The sequence below is a fragment of the Callionymus lyra genome, chromosome 16, assembly GCF_982586985.1.
Source record: "Callionymus lyra chromosome 16, fCalLyr1.hap1.1, whole genome shotgun sequence".
NCBI classification, from domain to species: domain Eukaryota; kingdom Metazoa; phylum Chordata; class Actinopteri; order Syngnathiformes; family Callionymidae; genus Callionymus; species Callionymus lyra.
The window spans coordinates 17,284,049-17,307,277 of NC_141833.1; the positions used below are offsets into that span (position 1 = coordinate 17,284,049).

Genomic DNA, 23,229 nt, shown 5'->3' on the forward strand with positions numbered 1-23,229 from the left:
CATCATTTTTAAACTGATGGCGCCACCTACTGACCTCTAAACAACATGACACTGTTTCATGAAGCTTCATCAGCAAATTACTAATAAATACGTGGGTTCAGGTACTCTAAGATTCTACACAAATGTCTACTTTCAGGTTTCAGGAGATTAGCAGTTCAGCAGATTTTGGGCTTCGATTGACTTAGAATAAACAGACTTGTAAATGTACAATCCTTGTAATTGCTGATCCTCATGTAAATGTAGTTTTCATACTCAATTTTAAGTTTTACAATTTTTTTAAAATTTGTAAATTAAAATGATATGTTTACAAATACAAATGTTTTGTAAATACAAAAATACAAATTACAAATATGAATTTTATATTTGTGGTACACGTTTGACCATTGAATATTTGTAGATCTCCCTGTGTACAGTTATAAATATTTGTGAGACGATAATAACTCCATACAATAAACCCTTATTTTTTCATCCACACCGCTCTAAAAAAAAAAAAAATCACATCAGTCGCTATATCCAGCGATACTACAAAAAGTAAATACAGTCTTACAGGTTTTGCAAAACTTTTTCTTAGATGAGTTTATATTTAGCAGTGATGGGGATCAGCACCTCTTAGTCTAGAGTTGATACAAGTCAGAGGAGGAGACCAGAGGAAGCCTGTCGACTCGGGAGGGACGAGGTGGTGGATCCATGACTAGGATGAAGAACATGACACAAATGTTTCATCACATGTCGTCAACGTAACTAGAAATAATCGTGACTCTTGTGTTTTGTAGGTTCTGATCCTGAGACTGTGTTTGTGAAGAGAGGAGATGATCTACGTCTGGCTGGTCCTCAAACTTTGAAACTGACAGAGTTTAAAGATTTTTTCTGGAAACACAACCAATCAAGCATTCTAAAAATAGATACACAAGAGATCGTGATATATCCAAAGTACAAGGGAAGAGCTGAGTTTTTAAAAGAAAATAATTCTTTGTTGCTGAAGAATGTGACGTTTAACGACAGTGGAGTCTACACAGCTGTGATAAATGATGGTGAAGATCACATTGAAAAGACATACAATGTGAAAGTTCAGGGTGAGTATTTACTTCCTTTATTTTTAAATGTTTAAAGTATAACAAAGAATCATAACGTATGAGTAACTCGCTGAACCAGAAGACAAATCTCTCCACTGATGGTAGATTTCTACTCTCACCTGAGGCCAGCAACTCTGTAGTAACAATAAAACAAAACCACAGACACATGTTTCTTTGAATGTTAATAAAAAGAGTCAAGATTATTCAAGTAATTCTATCTTACATTCCATCCATCTATTGTTCTGTCCTTCCTTCACATGAGAACAAGAGCCCTACATACCAGCATCAGAGCCAAAGACGATCTCCTGCCCAAGTTTTCAAGCATACATGTTGAAGTTAGAGCGAGAGAGACTTCAGTAGCAGCTTCTGCTGCACAACTGTGATCAAAGTCACAATTAAAGATTTTCTCTTCCAGATCCAGTGAGTCCAGTTGAGCTGAAGGAGGTTCTTGTCTCGAACGACTCATACACTTGTTACTTCAACGTGACTTGTGGTCCCATCAGCAGCTACTTCCACTGTAGTTCCAACACCTGCAGCCAAGATGGACAACAAAACATCTCAGTGTCCTCTCATCAAGTCTGCTATGAGAACAGCAGCATCATCTGTAACCATAGCAACGAGGTCAGCTGGACCAGTGACAAGACGGTTGTCAAAGACCTGTGTTGTGAGTGAAATCCCCATGTTAAACGAAACATCTTCAAGTCCGAAGACCTCGTTGAAAACTGAAAGATGTTTATGACATATATACTGTGTATCTATATATATATTCATATAAGTCATTATTTTTGTATTCACAGACTCTCAGCCTCCATCTCCAACTCCATCTCCTTATTGGTTCTTTGTCATAATTCCGGTGGTAGTAGTTTTAGTAGTTGTAATTGTTGGAGTTATCAAGTGCAACAAGCGAAGTGAGTCGCCTCATGTTGTCTCTTAAGCAAAAGTGTGCGTGCGTTTGACCAAGAGCTCTAAGCATTTGTTTTTTTTATGTCTTCAGAGAAAAAAATATCTTCAAATGAAATCGGCTCTTCAAGACCTGAATATGATATGAAGAACCTCAGGTAAGTGTTGTTTCTTTATCACTGGATTAGCTCATAGTGAACGTTTGATGGACTGACCAAGATAGACTTGGATCATGAGCCTGAAAAAACAGAGATTGATTTAAAATATAAGTAAAGTAAACTGAAAGAGACCTGAAGTTGGGCCCTGAGGAACTCCAGGATTTTAACAGAGATGTGTTCATTTCACAGGAGCCGAGCCCGAGCCAAGATCCCACGTACAGCTTGGTAGATTTCCACACCGCGCCAACACCAGCCTCACCAGAAGATGCCGCCTCTCTTCATACGATGTACGCTCAAGTGGACAAGAAAAGAAACGGGTGCAGAGACAAAGAAATGCCTCTTCAGGCTCTGTGACTGAGGCTCATGTTGTTTTTCTTCATCAGTTTAAAACACACATTACAGAATTGACCATTGCAAGTTAGCAACAGGTAAAAACAAAGTGTTGCTCTTCCGACTTTCTTCAGTGGAGAAGAAACGTTACGACCACAGAAATGATAGGATATTAATAATAATATGATATTTAAAGTAAGATAATGTATGAGTCTCAATGTTTGTGTTGAAAAAAGCTTCATCGTGTGCGTTTGAGCTCATCCAACAAAGACTTGTCGGTCACTAAAGATAAAATATTACAAATGTAATCCGGGAAGTGTGTCATTTAATGAATGTTATTTTTGTCCTGCACTTATTATATTAGGTCAAAGAAAATAATAGTTAATTGTGTTTGTGTAAATGTATTATTGCTGCTGGTTACGTTTATGAGCAGAAAACCTGTCCAAGGTTTAAATTCTCTTAATGTCACTGTTATTATCTGTTATGATTATGCATTTTTATGTTTACTGTCTTTTGCTGCATGTGTTTGTCTAAAATGTGTATTTTTATAGGATTTAAATGAAGGTATTTTGAAAACAAATGTATACGAAAAAATGATAAAAAACACAAGCAAAATAAAAAAGATTTACAAGCATAATTATTTCATGTTAATTATGATGACTTTCATGAAACAATGAGAGCAAAAGTATTATTATTTCAATCTATCTCTGGTCACAGTAATTTACTTAAATACTAGTGATGGTCTGATGAAGCGTCATGAAGCAGTGCCATAAGTTTCATAGTCCACTAGATGGCGTCTCTGCTCTATTTTCCTTTGTTTTAAACAACTGTTCTAATGAAAAATCATTTTTAAACTGATGGCGCCACCTACTGACCTCTAAACAACATGACACTGTTTCATGAAGCTTCATCAGCTCATCGCTAATAAATACGTGGGTTCACATACTCTAAGATTCTACGCAAATGTCTACTTTCAGGTACGTAATACAACAGAAATCTGATCTGGTTTGAAGTAAAACTCTTACTTGCAAACGTGAGAAAGAAGAACACACAGAGCTTCTTGCACGTCTGTCTGAATACTCTCTGAAGCGCTGTTAGTTTGCTGTTATATCTTCTACGCAGTTTCAAATAAGAGCTCAGGACTTTCCCATCACAGTCCAGTCAAGGCAGAGTGAAAGAGGGATTTGAGACCGAGACTCTGGTAGAATATCTAGAGTTATTTGACCAAAGGACAGGTTTCCAAGTTTGTGCTGAACTTTTAGCTGGGTCACTCTGACCTAGAATCACAAGGAGATGTATCCGCCAGAAATGACGTGAGCTTTGATAGAGCAGTGTGGATGACAAAGAAGGGGTTATGGTGACCTCTAGTGGCACTTCTAGAAGTGTTTTCAAGTCTCACGTCTCTTTGGGGCCCATCCTTCCACAAAAAGACGAGACCCATGCCTTATAAAGTAGTACAACACTCCCTTAGTTGCCCTGAATCAAAGAACACAAAAGGCTGCAGCTCCAGAAATATATGTTAGGTTTGCTGCTGGTCTTATTCACAAAGATCCTAAGAGGATCGGTTAAGTCAGTTAAGGGGTCATCATGTAGAAGTTGAGCCCCAGAGGCAGCCAAGGCTGGCCCACTGCTCCATGTACCCCCAGATCTGTGAGCGCCTGTTGCTGGGACAAAGTCCAGTATTTACCTAATGACCGTCTAGTTTTTCTGCGGTGGAACAACCTGCTCTATGCGTCCTTGGAGAATGTCCAGGTGGTCACTTTGGGTATGTTTGGTCTGGATGAACATTAAATACTAGGATTATTTTAGGTTATGCTCAAAACTAGTAATTCAACCTGCTATTGTTCAGGTCGAGTGAAGAAGCGCATTGAGACGATGAACTTCAGCCAGCAAGCTTGAGGTCCACACGTGAAGGGAGACCCTGTCGGTGTCTAAATTGACAAGAGTCTCTTCATTCTGTGTCAAGTGATTTCTTAATGGTCCGCCATCACAGATGATTTCTTAAGCAGCAAATAAGAGTTTCAAAGAGAAGCGTTGAAATGTTCCTGGTGGGACAGGGTGTCAGGCAGAAATCCCATCGAAGGACACTTTGATAATGAGATGCTTATGTAGGTGGGACTGGGGGCCGTTGTGGAGATCTGATGCTGGTGTTAGAAATGGACTAACGGAATAAGAATGAGCTTGTAGAGGTTTCCTATAATAAACCCACTTCCTGTTTCTTGTTCAGTGCAAACATGTCTCTGGTTTTGTTCGCTCTGTGTGTGATTACAGCCGTTCAAGGTAAATACTTTTCACTTTTCTAAAGCTACAAACCAGTTACCAGAGACTTACTTTTGTTAAGCAGTAGCTGTACTTTGAAATAACATAAATAAATGTTGTGAAAAATGTAATCTGGTCTCAATTGTTGAAGTTTTTAAAACGGTTTGTAGGTTTAACAGGTTCAAGGAAATATTCAATTATCCTGATAATCCTCTAAAATAAACATTTAAGACTCATTGTTGTTGACAACTTAGAGAGAAGAATGAATGAGGAAAAACTTGCTGAAATACTGCTTTAAGGAAAGGAAGTATAAATGATAAACGACAAAGTCTATGTTTTCAATCAAACTGAAGAATATTTAAACCCTAATAAGTTTCATCTTTATTTATTTTTCATAGATTTTATCTTTTATTATGTTTACTTTATCCTTCAGAAATCGCCTGATCATAAGAGACATGATGTTATACTTACACTAGCTTCTTCAATTTGCACCAGTTTTTCTCTCTGAAATCACTGTTTTATACTTTTGCTATTTAAATGATCCCCTTCAAAATGTTTTTGAAAACATATCTAAATCTTTTTTTACTCTGAAAGAAAAGTTACATTTACTGAAACAGATAAAAAACATTAAAACTTTTCCTGAAAGTATTGAAACAATTTGAAACAAATTTACAAGCGATGGAGTATGAGGGGCAACAGAAGATGGTCAATGTTGATTACAAGGCTGCCCTCTAGTGGCTTTTTTTGTGAATTACAAGGAGATGTACAAGTCTCTGTCTGTAACCACATACAATGTCCCTTTCAAGTGTGCAAACATGTCTCTGGTTATGTTCGCTCTGTGTGTGATTACAGCCGTTCAAGGTAAATACTTTTCACTTTTCTAAAGCTACAAACCAGTTTATAAATTATTTTCTTTTTTTAATTTAATTATCAGTTTTACTCCAGAACAAAACAGTCAAAAAAAAAACTGTCAAGTTTACTTTCATCGCGATTTGCTCATTGACCAAACGGGTCTAATTACAAGTCAGAGCAGGAGACCAGAGGAAGCCTGTGGACACCAGAGGGACGAGGTGGTGGATCCATGACTAGGATGAAGAACATGACACAAATGTTTCATCACATGTCGTCAACGTAACTAGAAATAATCGTGACTCTTGTGTTTTGTAGGTTCTGATCCTGAGACTGTGTTTGTGAAGAGAGGAGATGATCTACGTCTGGCTGGTCCTCAAACTTTGAAACTGACAGAGTTTGGAGATTTTTCCTGGAATCACAACCAAATTAATATTCTAAAAATAGATACACAAAAGATTTTGATACATCCAAATTACAAAGGCAGAGCTGAGTTTTTAAAAGAAAATAATTCTTTGTTGCTGAAGAATGTGATGCTTAACGACAGTGGAGTCTACACAGCTGTGATACGTGATGTTGGAAATCCCATTGAAAAAAAATACAACGTGAAAGTTCAGGGTGAGTATTTTCTTCCTTTATTTTTAAATGTATAAAGTATAACAAAGAAGGTTCCGACCACAAAAATTATAGGATATTAATAATAAAATGATATTTAAAGTAAGATAATATATGAGTCTCAATGTTTGTGTTGAAAAAAGCTTCATCGTGTGCGTTTGAGCTCATCCAACAAAGACTTGTCGGTCACTAAAGATAAAATATTACAAATATAATCCGGGAAATGTGTCATTTAAAGAATGTTATTTTTGTCCTGCACTTATTATATTAGATCAAAGAAAATAATAGTTAATTGTGTTTGTGTACATTTATTATTGCAGCTGGTTTTGTTTATGAGCAGAAAACGTGTCCAAGGTTTAAATTCACTTAATGTCACTGTTATTATCTCTTATGATTATGTGTTTTTATGTTTACTGTCTTTTGATGCATGTGTTCGTCTAAAACTTCTATTTTTATAGGATTTAAATCAAGGTATTTTGAATACAAATGTATACGAGAAAATAATAAAAAACCAAAGAAAAAAAAAGGGAAGATTTACAAGCATAATTATTTCATGTTAATTATGATGACTTTCGTGAAACAATGAGAGCAAAAGTATTATTATTTCAATCTATCTCTGGTCACAGTAATTTACTTAAATACTAGTGATGGTCTGATGAAGCTACAAGAAGCAGTGCCATTAGTTTCATAGTCCACTAGATGGCGTCTCTGCTCTATTTTCCTTTGTTTTAAACAACTGTTCTAATGAAAAATCATTTTTAAACTGATGGCGCCACCTACTGACCTCTAAACAACATGACACTGTTTCATGAAGCTTCATCAGCTCATCACTAATAAATACGTGGGTTCACATACTCTAAGATTCTACGCAAATGTCTACTTTCAGGTACGTAATACAACAGAAATCTGGTCTGGTTTGAAGTAAAACTCTTACTTGCAAACGTGAGAAAGAAGAACACACAGAGCTTCTTGCACGTCTGTCTGAATTTTTGTTCATGTTGTTGTTATTTTGTACTTTTGTTAAGCAGTAGCTTAATTGTTCAATTGTTGTAGTTTTTAAAACAGTTTGTAGGTTTAACAGGTTCACTAAAACATTAAATTATCCTGATAATCATCTAAAATATACATTTAAGACTCATTGTTGTTGACAACTTAGAGAGAAGAATGAATGAGGAAGAACTTGCTTAAATACTGCTGTAAGGAAAGGAAATATAAATGATAAACGACAAAGTCTATGTTTTCAATCAAACTCTGAAATTGAAGAATATTTAATCCCTAATAAGTGAAAATACTTTTTTCCATCTTTATTTATTTTTCATAGATTTGATCTCGTTTATTATGTTTACATTATCTTTCAGAAATCGCCTGATCATAAGAGACATGATGTTATACTTACACTAGCTTCCTCAATTTGCACCAGTTTTTCTCTCTGGAGTAACTTTTTTATACTTTTGCTATTTAAATGATCCCCTTCAAAATATTTTTGAAAACCTTTTTTAAATCTTTTTTTACCCTGAAAGACAAGTAATATTTACTGAAACAAATAAAAAAAAATCCTGAAAGTATTGAAACAATTTGAAACTTATTTACAACGTGCTAAAACAAATTTACAAACTCCAATCCAAAATTTCATTTTCCTGCAATAGACTGACGCACATGTATGCTGGAGTATGAGGGGCCACTCAAAGATGTTTTATTGTATTTTATTACCAGATTAAAGTCACACAGAATAGTTTATTACTAAACAAATTTCCAAATCTAAAAAAATATTTGTTGTAGGAAATAGGAAAAAAATGTCAGAGTTTATCATTTAATTATTTTTTTAAATTTAATTATCAGATAGTTTTACTCCAGAACAAAACCGTCAAACAAAAACTGTCAAGTTGACTTTCATCACGATTTTCTCATTGACCAAACGGGTCTAGTTTATATACTTCAGAACAAGGTTAATGGTTTTTACTAACAGAAGATGGTCAAAGTTGATTACAAGGCTGCCTTTTAGTGGTTGTTTTGTGAATACAAGTCTCAGTTTTTGCCGATTTTTTTGGCTTCGATTATCTGGGAATAAACAGGCCTTGTAACTGGCAAATCCGTGTAATTGCAAGACTTGTAAATGGAGAATCTTTGTAATTGCTGATCCACATGTAAATGTAGTTTCACACTTAGAATTTTAAGTTTTACAAATTATTATTTTTGTTTTGTAACTTAAAATGATATGTTTACAAATGCAAATGTGTTGTAAATACAAAAATACAAGTTACGAATATGAATTTTATATTTGTGGTACACGTTCGACCATTGAATATTTGCAGATCTCCCTCTGTACAGTTATAAATATTTGTGAGACGACAATAACTCCATACAATAAACCCTTATTTTTTAATCCACATCGCTCTAAAATAAAAATCACATCAGTCGCTATATCCAGCGATACTACAAAAAGTAAATACAGTCTTACAGGTTTTGCTAAACTTTTTCTTAGATGAGTTTATATTTAGCAGTGATGGGGATCAGCACCTCTTAGTCTAGAGTTGATACAAGTCAGAGGAGGAGACCAGAGGAAGCCTGTGGACACCAGAGGGACGAGGTGGTGGATCCATGACTAGGATGAAGAACATGACACAAATGTTTCATCACATGTCGTCAACGTAACTAGAAATAATCGTGACTCTTGTGTTTTGTAGGTTCTGATCCTGAGACTGTGTTTGTGAAGAGAGGAGATGATCTACGTCTGGCTGGTCCTCAAACTTTGAAACTGACAGAGATTGAAGATTTTTACTGAAAACAGAACCAAATAAATATTCTAAAAAAAGATACACAAAAGATCGTGATATATCCAAAGTACAAAGTCAGAGCTGAGTTTTTAAAAGAAAATAATTCTTTGTTGCTGAAGAATGTGATGTTTAACGACAGTGGAGTCTACACAGCTGTGATAAATGATGGTAAAGATCACATTGAAAAGACATACAACGTGAACGTTCAGGGTGAGTATTTTCTTCCTTTATTTTTAAATGTATAAAGTATAACAAAGAATCATAACGTATGAGTCACTCGCTGAACCAGAAGACAAATCTCTCCACTGATGGTAGATTTCTACTCTCACCTGAGGCCAGCAACTCTGTAGTGACAATAAAACAAAACCACAGATACATGTTTCTTTGAATGTTAATAAAAAGAGTCAAGATTATTCAAGTAATTCTATCTTTCGTTCCATCCATCTATTGTTCTGTCCTTCCTTCACATGAGAACAAGAGCCCTACATACCAGCATCAGAGCCAAAGACGATCTCCTGCCCAAGTTTTCAAGCATACATGTTGAAGTTAGAGCGAGAGAGACTTCAGTAGCAGCTTCTGCTGCACAACTGTGATCAAAAACAACAACTCACACACTTGTACACCTGCACTTCCTTTGCAAGTAAAGTGATTTTATGACCTATTTGAGGCTAAATTTGAATCTAGTTTTTACTGAAATATAAAAAATATTGGAATTTCTGAAAGATCTGAGTCATTTTTCACTTAGTAATTAATGATGATGGAACAAAACGTAATAATGATCAGAGAGATTTGCAGCCAAATTTCTATGAACTCAACATAGGTGAGAATCTGGATTAGAATCCGACTGATTCTAAAGTGTCTTCAATTCTAGAATTGAGTATATATGTATATATATAACAAAAATGTATATCAAAGAGAATTAGCATACAGTTATAATTTATGGAGTCAACAACCCAACATTGAAACATTAGAGAAGTATTAACACTTAAACATGATAACTTGAAGGGATGTTCTCCATGTAAACACTGTTAATGTGGAGTCGACGTGGTTTATTTCAGATCCAGTGTCTCCAGTCCTGCTCCAGGTGGACTCGGTCTCAGACCTCAGAAAGTCTTGCAGCCTCACTGTGAGCTGCCAAAACATCAGCAGCTCCATCAGGTGTGTAGCTCATACCTGCAGTCAGGATGGTGGGGAGAAGAAGGTCCAGTCATCTCTCCACATCTACCTGCTGAACACCTCCATCGTCTGTAACCATAGCAACCAGGTCAGCTGGAGCACGGACCAGAAGGAGATCCTGGATTTCTGCAGTCTGACTGCTGGTGAGATGTGTGACGAAAATCTACGTCCTTCTGATGGTTTCACAATGATCTGGTTCTTCCTCCCAACAACAACCTCACCATCTTCATCTCTGACTTCCTCTATAAAGTCTTTGTTTCTTCACAGCTGCTTCAGTCACGTGGATCGGCGTTTTGTTGTGGAGCCAAATTGTCTTTGTGCTTATTGGCGTTTTCTTGGTGCTGGGAGTCTCCTGCAGACGTAAGTGTCCCCAACGACAAACACACACACACACACACACACACACACACACACACACACACACACACACACACACACACACACACACACACACACACACACACACACACACACACACACACACACACACACACACACACACACACACACACACACACACACACTCACTAATCCATGTCTGGTGTAGATGAATAAAGGCGGACCTAAACTTGAGCCCTGAGGAACACCTGCAGCTCAAATGAGCTCATGATTGTCATCTTTTAAACACTCATTGACTTGTACTTCTTTTCTAGGACACAAAAGTCATGATGACTACACACCTGAGCAGAAACACACACTCCCCTCGACAGAGTACGAACTGGACAATTGAACTGACTGTCATCGTCATGGAGATTAATTCTAAATTCAGTGACATAGTCTGAAACTTCTGAACTTGTATTTTAAGCTCAATAGTATTTTAATGACAAACAATGGATGTTGTTAGTTTGAGTTGTGTGTTGCTTCTTTCAGCTTGATTGGACATTTGTCAAACATGTGTTAAACAATCAATTACATTTAAAAAAAACTTTGATTAATTATTGAAGAGATCTTTTTGGTTTTCCTCTCTTTATTTTGGTCAGACACGTTTCGCCGCCATCACAACATCCTCAGTCATGAGAAGTAAAAAATGATTCAAGAATGAGAAGCATTTTTTTTATAGGATAAAACGAATACATAAATTAAAAAAAGACAAAGATTAAAAAAAGGAACCTGATGAGATATTAAGACTTTTACTGGAAACTTTACCAAAGAAAGTGTTGTGTGTATGTATATATGTTTGTGTTTTTTCTATTAAATGTATTAGTTATTGTGCATTTATTGAATGTATATTGGATTCGATGTTACAGTGGTGTGTGTTTGCAAATTTATATATTACACATTATATTTTATATATTATAGTGCACGAATGCTCCTTCCCAGTTGCAAAACAAATAGACTCAGGGACTCATTCATTCCTCAGGCTATTAAATTGTACAATGAGTTTGGGGGCAGGAGTGAAGTAAAAGTATCATGATGTTCTATTCTATGTTAATTCTTGTATCCTTTGTCTTTTTTATTTTTCTTTGATCTATGTTCTTTATCTTTAGACTTGGATTGTATCATCTTGTTATTTCTCTTTATTTCTCTTTGTTCTTGTTCTTATTTTATTTTGATTTATTTTTTATGAAAAATTGCTGTATTTGCTGTGGCTATTGGAAAAAAACTATTTCATCAATAAAGTTCTACCTTACCTTATATATTCAGCAGTACTGCCATACTTGTGGGGCAGGGCTTTTGGGCAGGTATTTCTGTTTTTTCTATTGCAGGTGTTTTCACCATCAACAAAACAACACCCTCTTGGTTTCACTCTCTTTTACTGGATTAAATCTTCATCATGAAGCTCATTCTTTTCGCCCTGTGTGTTCCCATGATGGTTCAAGGTTTGTTTTGACTATTAAATACTTAGATTTGGTTTATGTTGTTGAGCACAAACTGTCAGAGCGTCAATAGTTTTCAATGGTTTTAATTTATAATTTCTGAATCAAGTAACCGGTGAGTTTAACAGCAACAAAATCAATCAATTCAATTTAAACAAGGTTTTTTATCGTCCCTCTACCATTATATTTAGCTCCTGAATAATTTGTAGCTTCTCCCCTGATTCACTGCTACAATTATAGCTATAATTGTAGCATGAGAATTAATGAAAAATAAAAAGGTGAGACAGTCAGTTTTGCATAACTTGGTGTCAAGTTATGCAAAACTGACTGTCTCACCTTTTTTTTTTTAATATATATAAAGCAACTTCATTTATCACTGACGTCCTGCAGGGTTATTTCTCAAACGTAGTGTCCTGGTGCGGAAGGAAACCCAGGAGCAGAAAGTTCGTCAAAACTTGACAGTTTTATTAGGAGCAGCCAGAGGATCGCCACAGGTAGTCCAGGAATATACAGCAAACAGGTACGATATCCAAAAAAACAGGTCAAGGGCACAGGCAGGCAGAAAAGCGAGAAAACATACCAGGGTCAAAACTGGGAAGGCAAGAACATGACACAAATGTTCCATCACATGTCGTCAACGTAACTAGAAATAATCGTGACTCTTGTGTTTTGTAGGTTCTGATCCTGAGACTGTGTTTGTGAAGAGAGGAGATGATCTACATCTGGCTGGTCCTCAAACTTCTAAACTGACAGAGTTTGAAGTTTTTTACTGGAAACACAACCAAATAAAAGTTATTATAAAAACATATGTTATACAAGAGGCTTCGATATATCCAGAGTACAAAGGCAGAGCTGAGTTTTTAAGACAAAATAATTCTTCAGCATTCTTGTTGCTGAAGAATGTGAAGGTCAACAACAGTGGAGTCTACAGAAGAATTTTGCAGCATATAAAGTGGAAGTTCGAGGTGAGAGTTCATTTTATTTTTTCTTGAATGTGTGAAGTATTAAAATAAGGCCAGCAACTCTGTAGTGACAATACAACAAAACCACAGACACATGTTTTTTTTAATGTTAATAAAAAAAAGTCAAGATTATTCAAGTAATTCTTTCTTTCGTTGAATCCATCTATTGTTCTGTCCTTCCTTCACATGAGAACAAGAGCCCTACATACCAGCATCAGAGCCAAAGACGATCTCCTGCCCAAGTTTTCAAGCATACATGTTGAAGTTAGAGCGAGAGAGACTTCAGTAGCAGCTTCTGCTGCACAACTGTGATCAAAGTCACAATTATAGATTTTCTCTTCCAGATCCAGTGAGTCCAGTTGAGCTGGAGGAGGTTCTTGTCTCGATCAACTCACACACTTGTTACGTCAACGTGACTTGTAGTTCCAACACCTGCAGCCAAGATGGACAACAAAACATCTCAGTGTCCTCTCATCAAGTCTACTATGAGAACAGCAGCATCATTTGTAACCATAGCAACGAGGTCAGCTGGACCAGTGACAAGAAGGTTGTCAAAGACCTGTGTTGTGAGTGAAATCCCCATGTTAAACGAAACATCTTCAAGTCCTTTAAAACTGAAAGATGTTATGACGTATAAATATATATACAGAGGATGAAGAGCCTGAAGTCATTATTTTTGTATTCACAGACTCTCAGCCTCGACCTCCACCTCCTTATTGGGTTTTGCTCTTGGTCATAATTCTGGTGGTAGTAGTTGTAATTGTTGGAGTTTTCATGTACAAAAAGCGAAGTGAGTCGCCTCATGTTGTCTCTTAAGCAAAAGTGTGCGTGCGTTTGACCAAGAGCTCTAAGCAATTGTTTTTTTTATGTCTTCAGACAAAAAAAAATTCCTGAAAGTATTGAAACAATTTGAAACTAATTTACAACGTGCTAAAACAAATTTACAAACTCAAATCCAAAATTACATTTTCCTGCAATAGACTGACGCACATGTACGCTGGAGTATGAGGGGCCACTCAAAGATGTTTTATTGTATTTTATTACCAGATTAAAGTCAGACAGAATAGTTTATTACTAAAAAAAATTCCAAATCTAAAAAATGATTTGTTGTAGGAAATAGGAAAACATTTTTCAGAGTTTATCAATTAATTATTATTTTTAATTTAATTATCAGATAGTTTTACTCCAGAACAAAACCGTCAAACAAAAACTGTCAAGTTGACTTTCATCGCGATTTGCTCATTGACCAAACGGGTCTAGTTTATATACTTCAGAACAAGGTTAATGGTTTGTACTAACAGACGATGGTTAATGTTGATCATAAGGCTGCCTTCTAGTGGTTGTTTTGTGAATTACAAGGAGATGTACAAGTCTCAGTTCAGCAGATTTTGGGCTTCGATTGTCTTAGAGCAGGGGTGGGCAATTCGTCAATCAAAGCTGTTGCGAGTAGATCGCGTGATTTAATAAAATATGATATAAGAAAATAGTAAAGAGAGCTCAGATTGGCTGCTGTGCATGTCAATCAAATGGTTATTGCACCGATTGGATGAAAATTTGATTGACATGCACAGCAGTCAATCAGAGCTCCCGCCTCTTCCACTGAAAGCGCGGCAAAGTTCATATGAATCGAGAATAAAAAGAGCAAAACGTGCGACAGTCATTTTACGCAATTCAGAAAAATATATAGAATTATAAGCTTGTTTTTTTTTTTTTATAATATATTGAAAAAGTAATGCGCGTTTGATCGCTTCAGGTTCAGAATCAGAATCAGAATCAGAATCAGAAAACCTTTATTAAAAAACGAGAAAGAAAATCTAAATAGAATAAAAGATAAATCTGCGCTATATAATATATACACAATCATATTTACATAAATAACAAGAGGTGCAGTTAAATAGTTATCTTGGTGTGTTCTTGTTGTGGAGTCTGATGGCAGCAGGGAGGAAAGACCTGCGGTACCTCTCCCTTACACACCTGGGATGGAGCATCCTATCACTGATGGAGCTCCTCAATGCCCTCAGTGTGTGCTGGAGAGGGTGAGACAAGTTCCTCCTCATGGAGCCCAGCTTGCTCCGCATCCTCCCTCCAGTCACTTCCTCCACAGGATCCAGGGGGCGCCCTAGGACGTAACCGGCCTTCTTAATAAGGCTGTCCAGTTTAGCCCTATCCTTTGCTGTCATGCTGCTCCCCCAGCAGACCACACCGTTGAAGATGGCAGAGGCCACTACTGAGTCATAGAATGACTTCAGGAGTGGCCCCCGGACACCAAACGACCTCAACCTCCGGAGCAGGTAGATTCTACTCCGCCCTTTTTTATAAAGAGCAGCAGTGTTATCCACCCAGTCCAGGCGGTTGTTGAGGTGAACACCCAGGAACTTGTATGTCGTGACAATCTCAATGTTCTGTCCCTGGATGTTCAGTGGTGAGGGGGAGATGGAGGGACACCGCCGGAAATCCACAATCAACTCCTTAGTTTTGCTGGAGTTGATCTGAAGGTGGTTTTCCAGGCACCAGTCAACAAAGTCCTGGACAAGTCCCCGGTACGGCCCGTCATCCCCGTCCCTAATGAGGCCGACGATGGCGGAGTCGTCCGAGAACTTCTGCAGGTGACTGGTGGGAGACAGGTGTTGGTGTTGTTCTTCTCTAGAGAGTCACAGAAACATGACCTCAGTTCAATCAAAGTTAAGCTGCAGGTTCCAATGAAAGCACAACAAATGCTGGTTTTCCTTTTGTGATCGCGTCCTTAAAACACACTTGCATTAATACACCATCACATGATGACTATTTGTAAATTACTTTTATCTCACGAATATAATAAGAATACGCTGAAACCCAAACACGTTAAACAGGTGCAGGTGAGCCACAAATTCTAATGACGTCAGAGTCGATCAGACAAAGCGATGATGATGTGAAGTTACTGGTTAACAGTTTTATTCTCGTTAAACTTCATCTGAAGATGTTTTACATTTTAAATAATCCACTTGTGTGATTCATATCAGACATGTTTAAAATTAAAAAATATAAACTAGTAGTTTGAATTCTTGTTTCCATTTGTTTTTGTTTATTCATGATCACAGAAATGGAGAAATTTAAGTCTTGTCCTTCATTTAAATATGATCGGCATATTGAAAATGGAGGATTGGGATGAACCCGTCTGAATTTGTTGATTTTTGATGAACAAAGGAAAAGGTTTGAATTCGTGTCACGCGCAGATTCTTACACATTAATATTTTTTGTGCACCATTTGGGTTCGAATGAATGACCATTTTTAGTTGGAAATCAATGCAATTCTTAGTACATACGAGTCTGAACTTGTCTGCAGTGGAGGATGAGATTTAACACAGGCTGACACTGAGCTTAAGACCAGGAAAAGTATCTTCTTATGAGCAAATATGCTCCTCACGGACTGCACTATTTGAATCTAGTTATTTATGTAAGTCAGCATTTCTATGAAGATGATTAAATCCACACATCCTTCCATCATGACTGATCATCAGTCCATTCACTTCATTCAGTGCAAGTCATCTGAGTAAAGTATGTTCTTACTTACGTTGAGCAAATTTGATGAAGGTAGATCTTTTGAACTTGACAATTATAAAAGTAGCTCGCGAACCGAAAATGTGTGAGCACCACTGTCTTAGAATAAACGGGACTTGTAAATGGATAATCCTTGTAATTGCTGATCCACATGTAAATGTAGTTTCACACTCGGAATTTTAAGTTTTACAAATTTGTTGTTGTTGTAGTTATAAATATTTGTGAGACGATAATAACTCCATACAATAAGCGCTCTAAAAAACTCACATCAGTCGCTAGATCCAGTGATACTACAAAAACTAAATGCAGTCTTAAACAAGTATGTTCTTAGATAAGTTTATGTTTAGCAGTGATGGGGATCAGCACCTCTTTTTTAAAAGAAAATAATTCTTTGTTGCTGAAGAATGTGAAGTTTAACAACAGTGAAGTCTACACAGCTGTTATAGAAGGCAGGAAAAATAACAATTTTGCAGCATATAAAGTGGAAGTTCGAGGTGAGCGTTCATTTTATTTTTTCTTGAATGTGTGAAGCGTTAAATAAATTGTAACATATCCTTCGGTGAGTAAAGAGCTGAGCCGAAAGACAAATCTCTCCACTGATGGTAGATTTCTACTCTCACCTGAGGCCTGGAACTCTGTAGTGACAATAAAACAAAACCACAGACACATGTTTCTTTGAATGTTAATAAAAAAAAGTCAAGATTATTCAAGTAATTCTATCTTTCGTTGCATCCATCTATTGTTCTGTCCTTCCTTCACATGAGAACAAGAGCCTTAGAAACTTAAGAGAGGCTTAAGTAGCAGCTTCTGCTGCACAACTGTGATCAAAGTCCCAATTAAAGATTTTCTCTTCCAGATCCAGTGAGTCCAGTTGAGCTGGAGGTGGTTCTTGTCTCGATCAACTCACACACTTGTACACATCTGTAACCATAGCAACGAGGTCAGCTGGACCAGTGACAAGAAGGTTGTCAAAGACCTGTGTTGTGAGTGAAATCCCCATGTTAAACGAAACATCTTCAAGTCCGAAGACCTCGTTGAAAACTGAAAGATGTTTATGACATATATATATATATATATATATATATATATATATATATATATATATATATATTCATATAAGTCATTATTTTTGTATTCACAGACTTTCAGCCTCCATCTCCACCTCCTTATTGGCTCTTGGTCATAGTTCCTGTGGTAGTAGTTGTAATTGTTGGAGTTTTCATGTACAAAAAGTGAAGTGAGTCGCCTCATGTTGTCTCTTAAGCAAAAGTGTGCGTGCGTTTGACCAAGAGCTCTAAGCTATTGTTTTTTTTATGTCTTCAGAGAAAAAAATATCTTCAGATGAAATCGGCTCTTCAAGACCTGAAGGGGCTGAAATAGACGCAGAATATGAAGAACCTCAGGTAAGTGTTGTTTCTTCAGAACCATCACTGGATTAGCTCATAGTGAACGTTTGATGGACTGACCAAGATAGACTTGGATCATGAGCCTGAAAAACCAGAGATTGATTTAAAATATTAGCAAAGTAAACTGAAAGAGACCTGAAGTTGAGCCCTGAGGAACACCAGGATTGGATCAGAGATGTGTTTACTTCACAGGAGCCGAGCCCGAGCCAAGATCCCACGTACAGCTTGGTGGATTTCCACACGGCGCCGACACCAGCCTCACCAGAAGATGCCGCCTCTCTTCATACGATGTACGCTCAAGTGGACAAGAAAAGAAACGGGCTCAGAGACGGCAACAAAGAAATGCCTCTTCAGGCTCTGTGACTGAGGCTCATGTTGTTTTTCTTCATCAGTTTAAAACACACATTACAGAATTGACCATTGCAAGTTAGCAACAGGTAAAAACAAAGTGTTGCTCTTCCGACTTTCTTCAGTGGAGAAGAAACGTTACGACCACAGAAATTATAGGATTATTAATAATAATATGATATTTAAAGTAAGATAATATATGAGTCTCAATGTTTGTGTTGAAAAAAGCTTCATCGTGTGCGTTTGAGCTCATCCAACAAAGACTTGTCGGTCACTAAAGATAAAATATTACAAATATAATCCGGGAAATGTGTCACTTAATGAATGTTATTTTTGTCATGCACTTATTATATTAGGTCAAAGAAATTAATTAATTGTGTTTGGGTACATTTATTATTGCAGCTGGTTACGTTTATGAGCAGAAAACGTGTCCCAGGTTTAAGTAAGTCATATTTAGTAAGTAATATTTATTTATATACCGCTTTTCCAGACCAGGGTCACAAAGCGCTTTAACAATCAAAACAATACTCAAAAAAGTATATAGTTTAAAGATCAAGATAATACTGAGAACAACACAGGAGTTCCAGAAAATTAAGGAAAAGCCTGAACAAATAGAAACGTCTTAAGATGTTTCTTAAAGGAGTCAGTAGATCCATCAAGCGCAAAGAGAGAGGAAGATTGTTCCAAAGCTTAGGAGCAACAGCCTGAAAAGATTTCTCTCCTCTGGTCCCGAGCCGTGTGCGTGGAACCATCAGTAGATTCTGATCAACAGACCTCAGAGCCCGAGCTGGGGTGTAAGGCTGGATCAGATCAGTGATGTAAGGAGGAGCCTGACAATGAATAGCTCTAAATGTAAGAAGCATAATTTTAAAATTGATCCTGAAAGAAACTGGAAGCCAGTGAAGAGTTTTAAGGATCGGAGAAATGTGAGTTCTTCTACTAGAGCGGGTCAGAATTCTCGCTGCAGAGTTCTGAATCAACTGCAGACGAGACAGATCCTTCTTGTTAAGACATGAAAACAAACTGTTACAATAGTCCAGAAGAGAAGAAACAAACGCATGGATCACAAGCTCCAGATCATGTTCCGACAACATTTTCCTAAGTTTAGAGATTTTTCTCAGTTGAAGGAAACAGTTTCTGGTCAGTTTTCTGCAGTGTCGAACAAGAGACATGTCTTTATCAAATACAACACCCAGGTTTCTCAGGCTCAGTTTGACAGACTGACCTAAGTCACCCAAGTACTGACTCAACCCTGGAACCTTATCATCAGGAGTAATCACCACTGTTTCAGTTTTGACCACATTTAGCTGCAGAGTGTTTTCACTCAGCCATTGTTTGATTTCTAGCAAACAATTGACCAAGCTGTTCAGCCTTTGGGGCTCAGTTGGATCAAAAGAGCAGTAGAGCTGGATGTCATCAGCAAAAATGTGATAAGAAACATCTAGAAATCTCTGAATGATTTTACTGAGAGGAATCAAGTACAGCAAAAACAATAAAGGACCCAGAACAGAACCTTGAGGGACTCCACACAACAGATCTGCCGATTCAGACCTCATTTGATTGGCAGATACACTAAAACTGCGCCCAGAAAGGTAAGATGAGAACCATTCTAACACAGACCCAGACAGTCACACAGGATCTGGTGATCAACTGTGTCAAAGGCTGAGGACAGATCCAAAAGAACCAGAACAGTGAATTTACCAGAGTCAGCCGACATCATGATGTCACTGGACACTTTCAATAAAGCTGTCTCCGTAGAGTGATGTTTACGGAAGCCAGACTGAAACTTCTCATGGATGTCGCTTTGATCCAGGAACAAAGACAGCTGCTCAGACACCACCTTCTCCAAGATCTTGGACAAGAAAGGGAGCTTAGAAATATGCCTGAAATTACTGAGGTCAGTTGGGTCTAAGCCTGTTTTTTTGAGCAGAGGCTCCACAATGGCATGTTTAAATGCATTGGGAAAAACCCCTGTGGAAAGGGAGAGGTTTACCATATTGGTAACCCAGGGGCCAATTACATCAAATACTTTGATAAAAAGCCTACAAGGAAGGACGTCATCTGAGCAAGAGGAGGGTGTCATCTTATTCACTAGTGCCGAAATATCACCCAAAGATACAGCAGTGAAGGAGGACCAAGAGGAGGAGAGGGGCTCAGAGACAGAAGGGGTTCCAAACAAAGGGGGAGAGATTTTCTCTTTGTTCAATTTAATTTTGTCAATGAAAAATCTCAACAATGCATTGCTGTCAGCTTCACAGAAGACAGGCGTGATTTGAGGAGCAGGAGACACGAGTGAATTAATCGTGTCAAACAAAACTTTGGGGTTTTTCCTATTTGCTGCTACCAGTTTTCTGATGTAATCAGATCTAGCAGTTTCTACCATCTCATTGTAAGAAGTCATCAGATCCCTGAGGTGAAGTCTATGCACCTCAAGTTTAGTGGACTTCCAGAGACGCTCAGTCTTTCGACAAAATCTCTTCAGACTCAGGAGATCTTCATTTGTCGAAGGGCACCTTTTTTTCTGAATTTTTAAGTTCGATTTAACAGGTGCCACTTGATCCAGTATTTCAACACAATGACCAGTGAAACAGTGAATCAAACTGTCCACGTCTGGGCAGTCATCAAAGGAAAGACGGTCAAACATAGCAGAAAAACTGTCTGCAGTATCGGCTGAGATGACACGCCTCTGAGACCTAACTTTCAAAGGCTTAGGTTCAGGGATGAAGTCCAGGTTAAACAAGACAAGAGAATGATCACTCAGATGGACATCATGTACAGATACATTAGAAATGTCTAGGCCAAGAGTAAAAACTAAGTCTAAGATGTGGCCTTTTTGATGAGTGGGTTCAGAAACATGTTGCTCAAAATTAAAGGCTTCTGTTAAAGTTAAAAGTTCTTTAGCAGAACAAGATGTGACGTCATCAACATGAAGATTAAAATCTCCAAGAATAAGAACAGATTCCATCTGAGTAATGGAAGATAAGAAGTCACTAAAGTCTTTCAAGAACACCGCCGCAGGACCAGGCGGGCGGTAGATTGACACACAATGGAAAGGTCTTGTAGAACCAACCAAGATCATCTGAGACTCAAAAGAAGTGAATTCCTGTGTCTGAATCACTTTGCAAGAACAACTCTCCCTAAAAACAGTAGCAAGACCTCCCCCACGACCAGAGAGGCGAGGCTTCCCCAGGACAGCATTCCCTACTGGACAGAGTTTGTTCAGATGAATAAACTCTTCCTCTCTTAGCCAAGTCTCAGAAAGACATAATAAATCCATATTAACTCTTGTGAAAAGATCATTAAGAATAAAGGATTTATTAGTAATGGAGCGAACATTAAGAAGTCCCACATTCAGCACCGATGACGTCTCTGACAGGCGCGCAGAGCGGGATCTTTTGAAGCGAACAGCAGTCACGTGGGTACCAGCTGTCACTGACGTTTAACTCGGTAGTAAAAGCCGAATTAAAGAGAGGAAATGAAAAAATCTTACCACCTTTCGTTGAGGTCTGGACAGACGGCAGCGCTGATGTGTCGTCATGCTCTTCAGCGAGAGGAATGTCGATCAAACATCGATGACGTCCGATGACGTCAGAGTTGTTTCGAGCGATCGCGACTGCGCGTCTCATCCTGACCTGAACTCCAGACCGACTCGATCGCTTGTGGAAATCGCCCGGTACTCGAGAGATCAAACGATATTCCACAGAGTCCGAGTCGATGAGAAGCGGAGCCGGAAACACGTTCACCGGACGTTGGTAACTGTCGCGAGTGAAGTCCTCCATCGACTCTCTGATGTTGAAAAGAGCATCACGATCATAGATCATAGATGCTTGAGACATATCTTAAGTGATATGAGCATAATATCCGGACAAGTAGTCGTTAAAACGACTGTTTTTGGCAGTTATTGCAGGAGCTTACGTTCAAGCAGTCGATCAAAGGCTCACCGGAAGCGGAAGTGATATATGGATGATGGATAGTGATAGATGGAAGAACAAACAAGTGTCCAGCTGTCCAGCTGTCCTGTGTCCAAGTTTATGACCGACATAAAAGCCATCTGCTGCCTTAGATACGTTCACAGTCTGGTTATGTCAAGGTCGAAGCTCTGTAAGGATTTAGTCTTTTGTTGTAGTTGTTTTACGTGAACACCAAAGTGTGCCAAGTGTGTTTGAATTCTGCACTTTTTCTGAGAATCTCTGGATTTTTTGTTTTGCCTGCCTTTATGCTGTATTTTTGGAATCATTTTTTGGAACTTCTTTCCCTCTGCTCGGATTCTCTTTTTTAAAAAACTTCCTGAATTTTACCTCTCTGCTTATGGGTCAATTGAACTGGCACATTGAGACTATCTTGGACTTTGGATCCAACAGTTACATTCATACGGACATTAAAATGAACAAAGATTTTTGACTGGAACTCTGAAAGAGAACAGATTATTCTAAAACTAATACCAAGCTTTAGTCGACATGAGGGTGAGTAGAAAATGACGTTTGAAGGATTTTATAAACTATCCCCTGAAAAGGCGGAACATCCTACATTTTATCATCTTGAGAGAGAAGGGAAGTTCCATGGAGGCAACTCGGTTTCTGACACCAGACTCCAGGGCTTAGTCTGGACCAGTTGCAAACTCACTTGTCACTTCTGGTAAGTTTGAGTGTGAAGATAAATTGTTCCATGACTTTGCAAATGTATTTACACCTCCAGCTAAGTACAGCAAATAACTACGAGTTATACTGGAGTAGAAATGAAAAAAGGAGAAAATAAAATGGTTTATTAGTCTAGTTTAGATAGCTCTCGCTCTCCTTTACTTTTTATTGGTCCCTGCATCTGTTCAAACAAGGTTTTGAGGAGGCACTTCCTTTTTCGCTCACAGCCATGTCTCAGAAGGTTCTCTTGACTCTCTGTTTACTCTCTTCTTTTGTTCTCCGTTGATTTTACTTAGACAATATTCAGTTTTTGTTGTATTTGCATTTTTACTTTGTTTATTAAAGAAAGAGGGGAAATAATTTGACATGAAAGGACAAAGTAAAACTT

At 37.8% G+C, this 23,229-nt stretch overlaps 2 protein-coding genes across 2 annotated transcripts; both read left to right on the top strand.

The window, feature by feature from the left end:
• The first annotated feature begins 58 nt into the window (after positions 1 to 58).
• On the top strand, positions 59 to 18,504 carry LOC148064004 (uncharacterized). The gene is made up of 6 exons (XM_087810366.1): positions 59 to 101; positions 774 to 1,073; positions 1,489 to 1,737; positions 1,871 to 1,981; positions 2,068 to 2,131; positions 18,049 to 18,504. Exons 1-6 carry the CDS (start codon positions 59 to 61, stop codon positions 18,221 to 18,223), a joined length of 942 nt encoding a protein of 313 aa, XP_087666492.1. The 3' UTR covers positions 18,224 to 18,504.
• LOC148064005 (uncharacterized) lies at positions 5,567 to 11,769 on the top strand. The gene is made up of 5 exons (XM_087810492.1): positions 5,567 to 5,581; positions 5,888 to 6,187; positions 10,017 to 10,277; positions 10,402 to 10,494; positions 10,788 to 11,769. Exons 2-5 carry the CDS (start codon positions 6,103 to 6,105, stop codon positions 10,862 to 10,864), a joined length of 516 nt encoding a protein of 171 aa, XP_087666618.1. The 5' UTR covers positions 5,567 to 5,581; positions 5,888 to 6,102; the 3' UTR covers positions 10,865 to 11,769.
• Positions 18,505 to 23,229: the final 4,725 nt, after the last annotated feature.

What these genes read in the sequence shown, in the direction of transcription:
- LOC148064004 (XM_087810366.1), top strand. Translation starts at nt 59, where the DNA reads ATGAAGCTTCATCAGCAAATTACTAATAAATACGTGGGTTCAG. An exon ending in TAATAAATACGTGGGTTCAG is followed by an intron (nt 102 to 773) that starts GTACTCTAAGAT and finishes TGTGTTTTGTAG; the next exon opens with GTTCTGATCCTGAGACTGTG. An exon ending in TATGATATGAAGAACCTCAG is followed by an intron (nt 2,132 to 18,048) that starts GTAAGTGTTGTT and finishes TTTACTTCACAG; the next exon opens with GAGCCGAGCCCGAGCCAAGA.
- LOC148064005 (XM_087810492.1), top strand. Translation starts at nt 6,103, where the DNA reads ATGCTTAACGACAGTGGAGTCTACACAGCTGTGATACGTGATGTTGGA. An exon ending in ATACAACGTGAAAGTTCAGG is followed by an intron (nt 6,188 to 10,016) that starts GTGAGTATTTTC and finishes GGTTTATTTCAG; the next exon opens with ATCCAGTGTCTCCAGTCCTG. An exon ending in GCTGGGAGTCTCCTGCAGAC is followed by an intron (nt 10,495 to 10,787) that starts GTAAGTGTCCCC and finishes CTTCTTTTCTAG; the next exon opens with GACACAAAAGTCATGATGAC.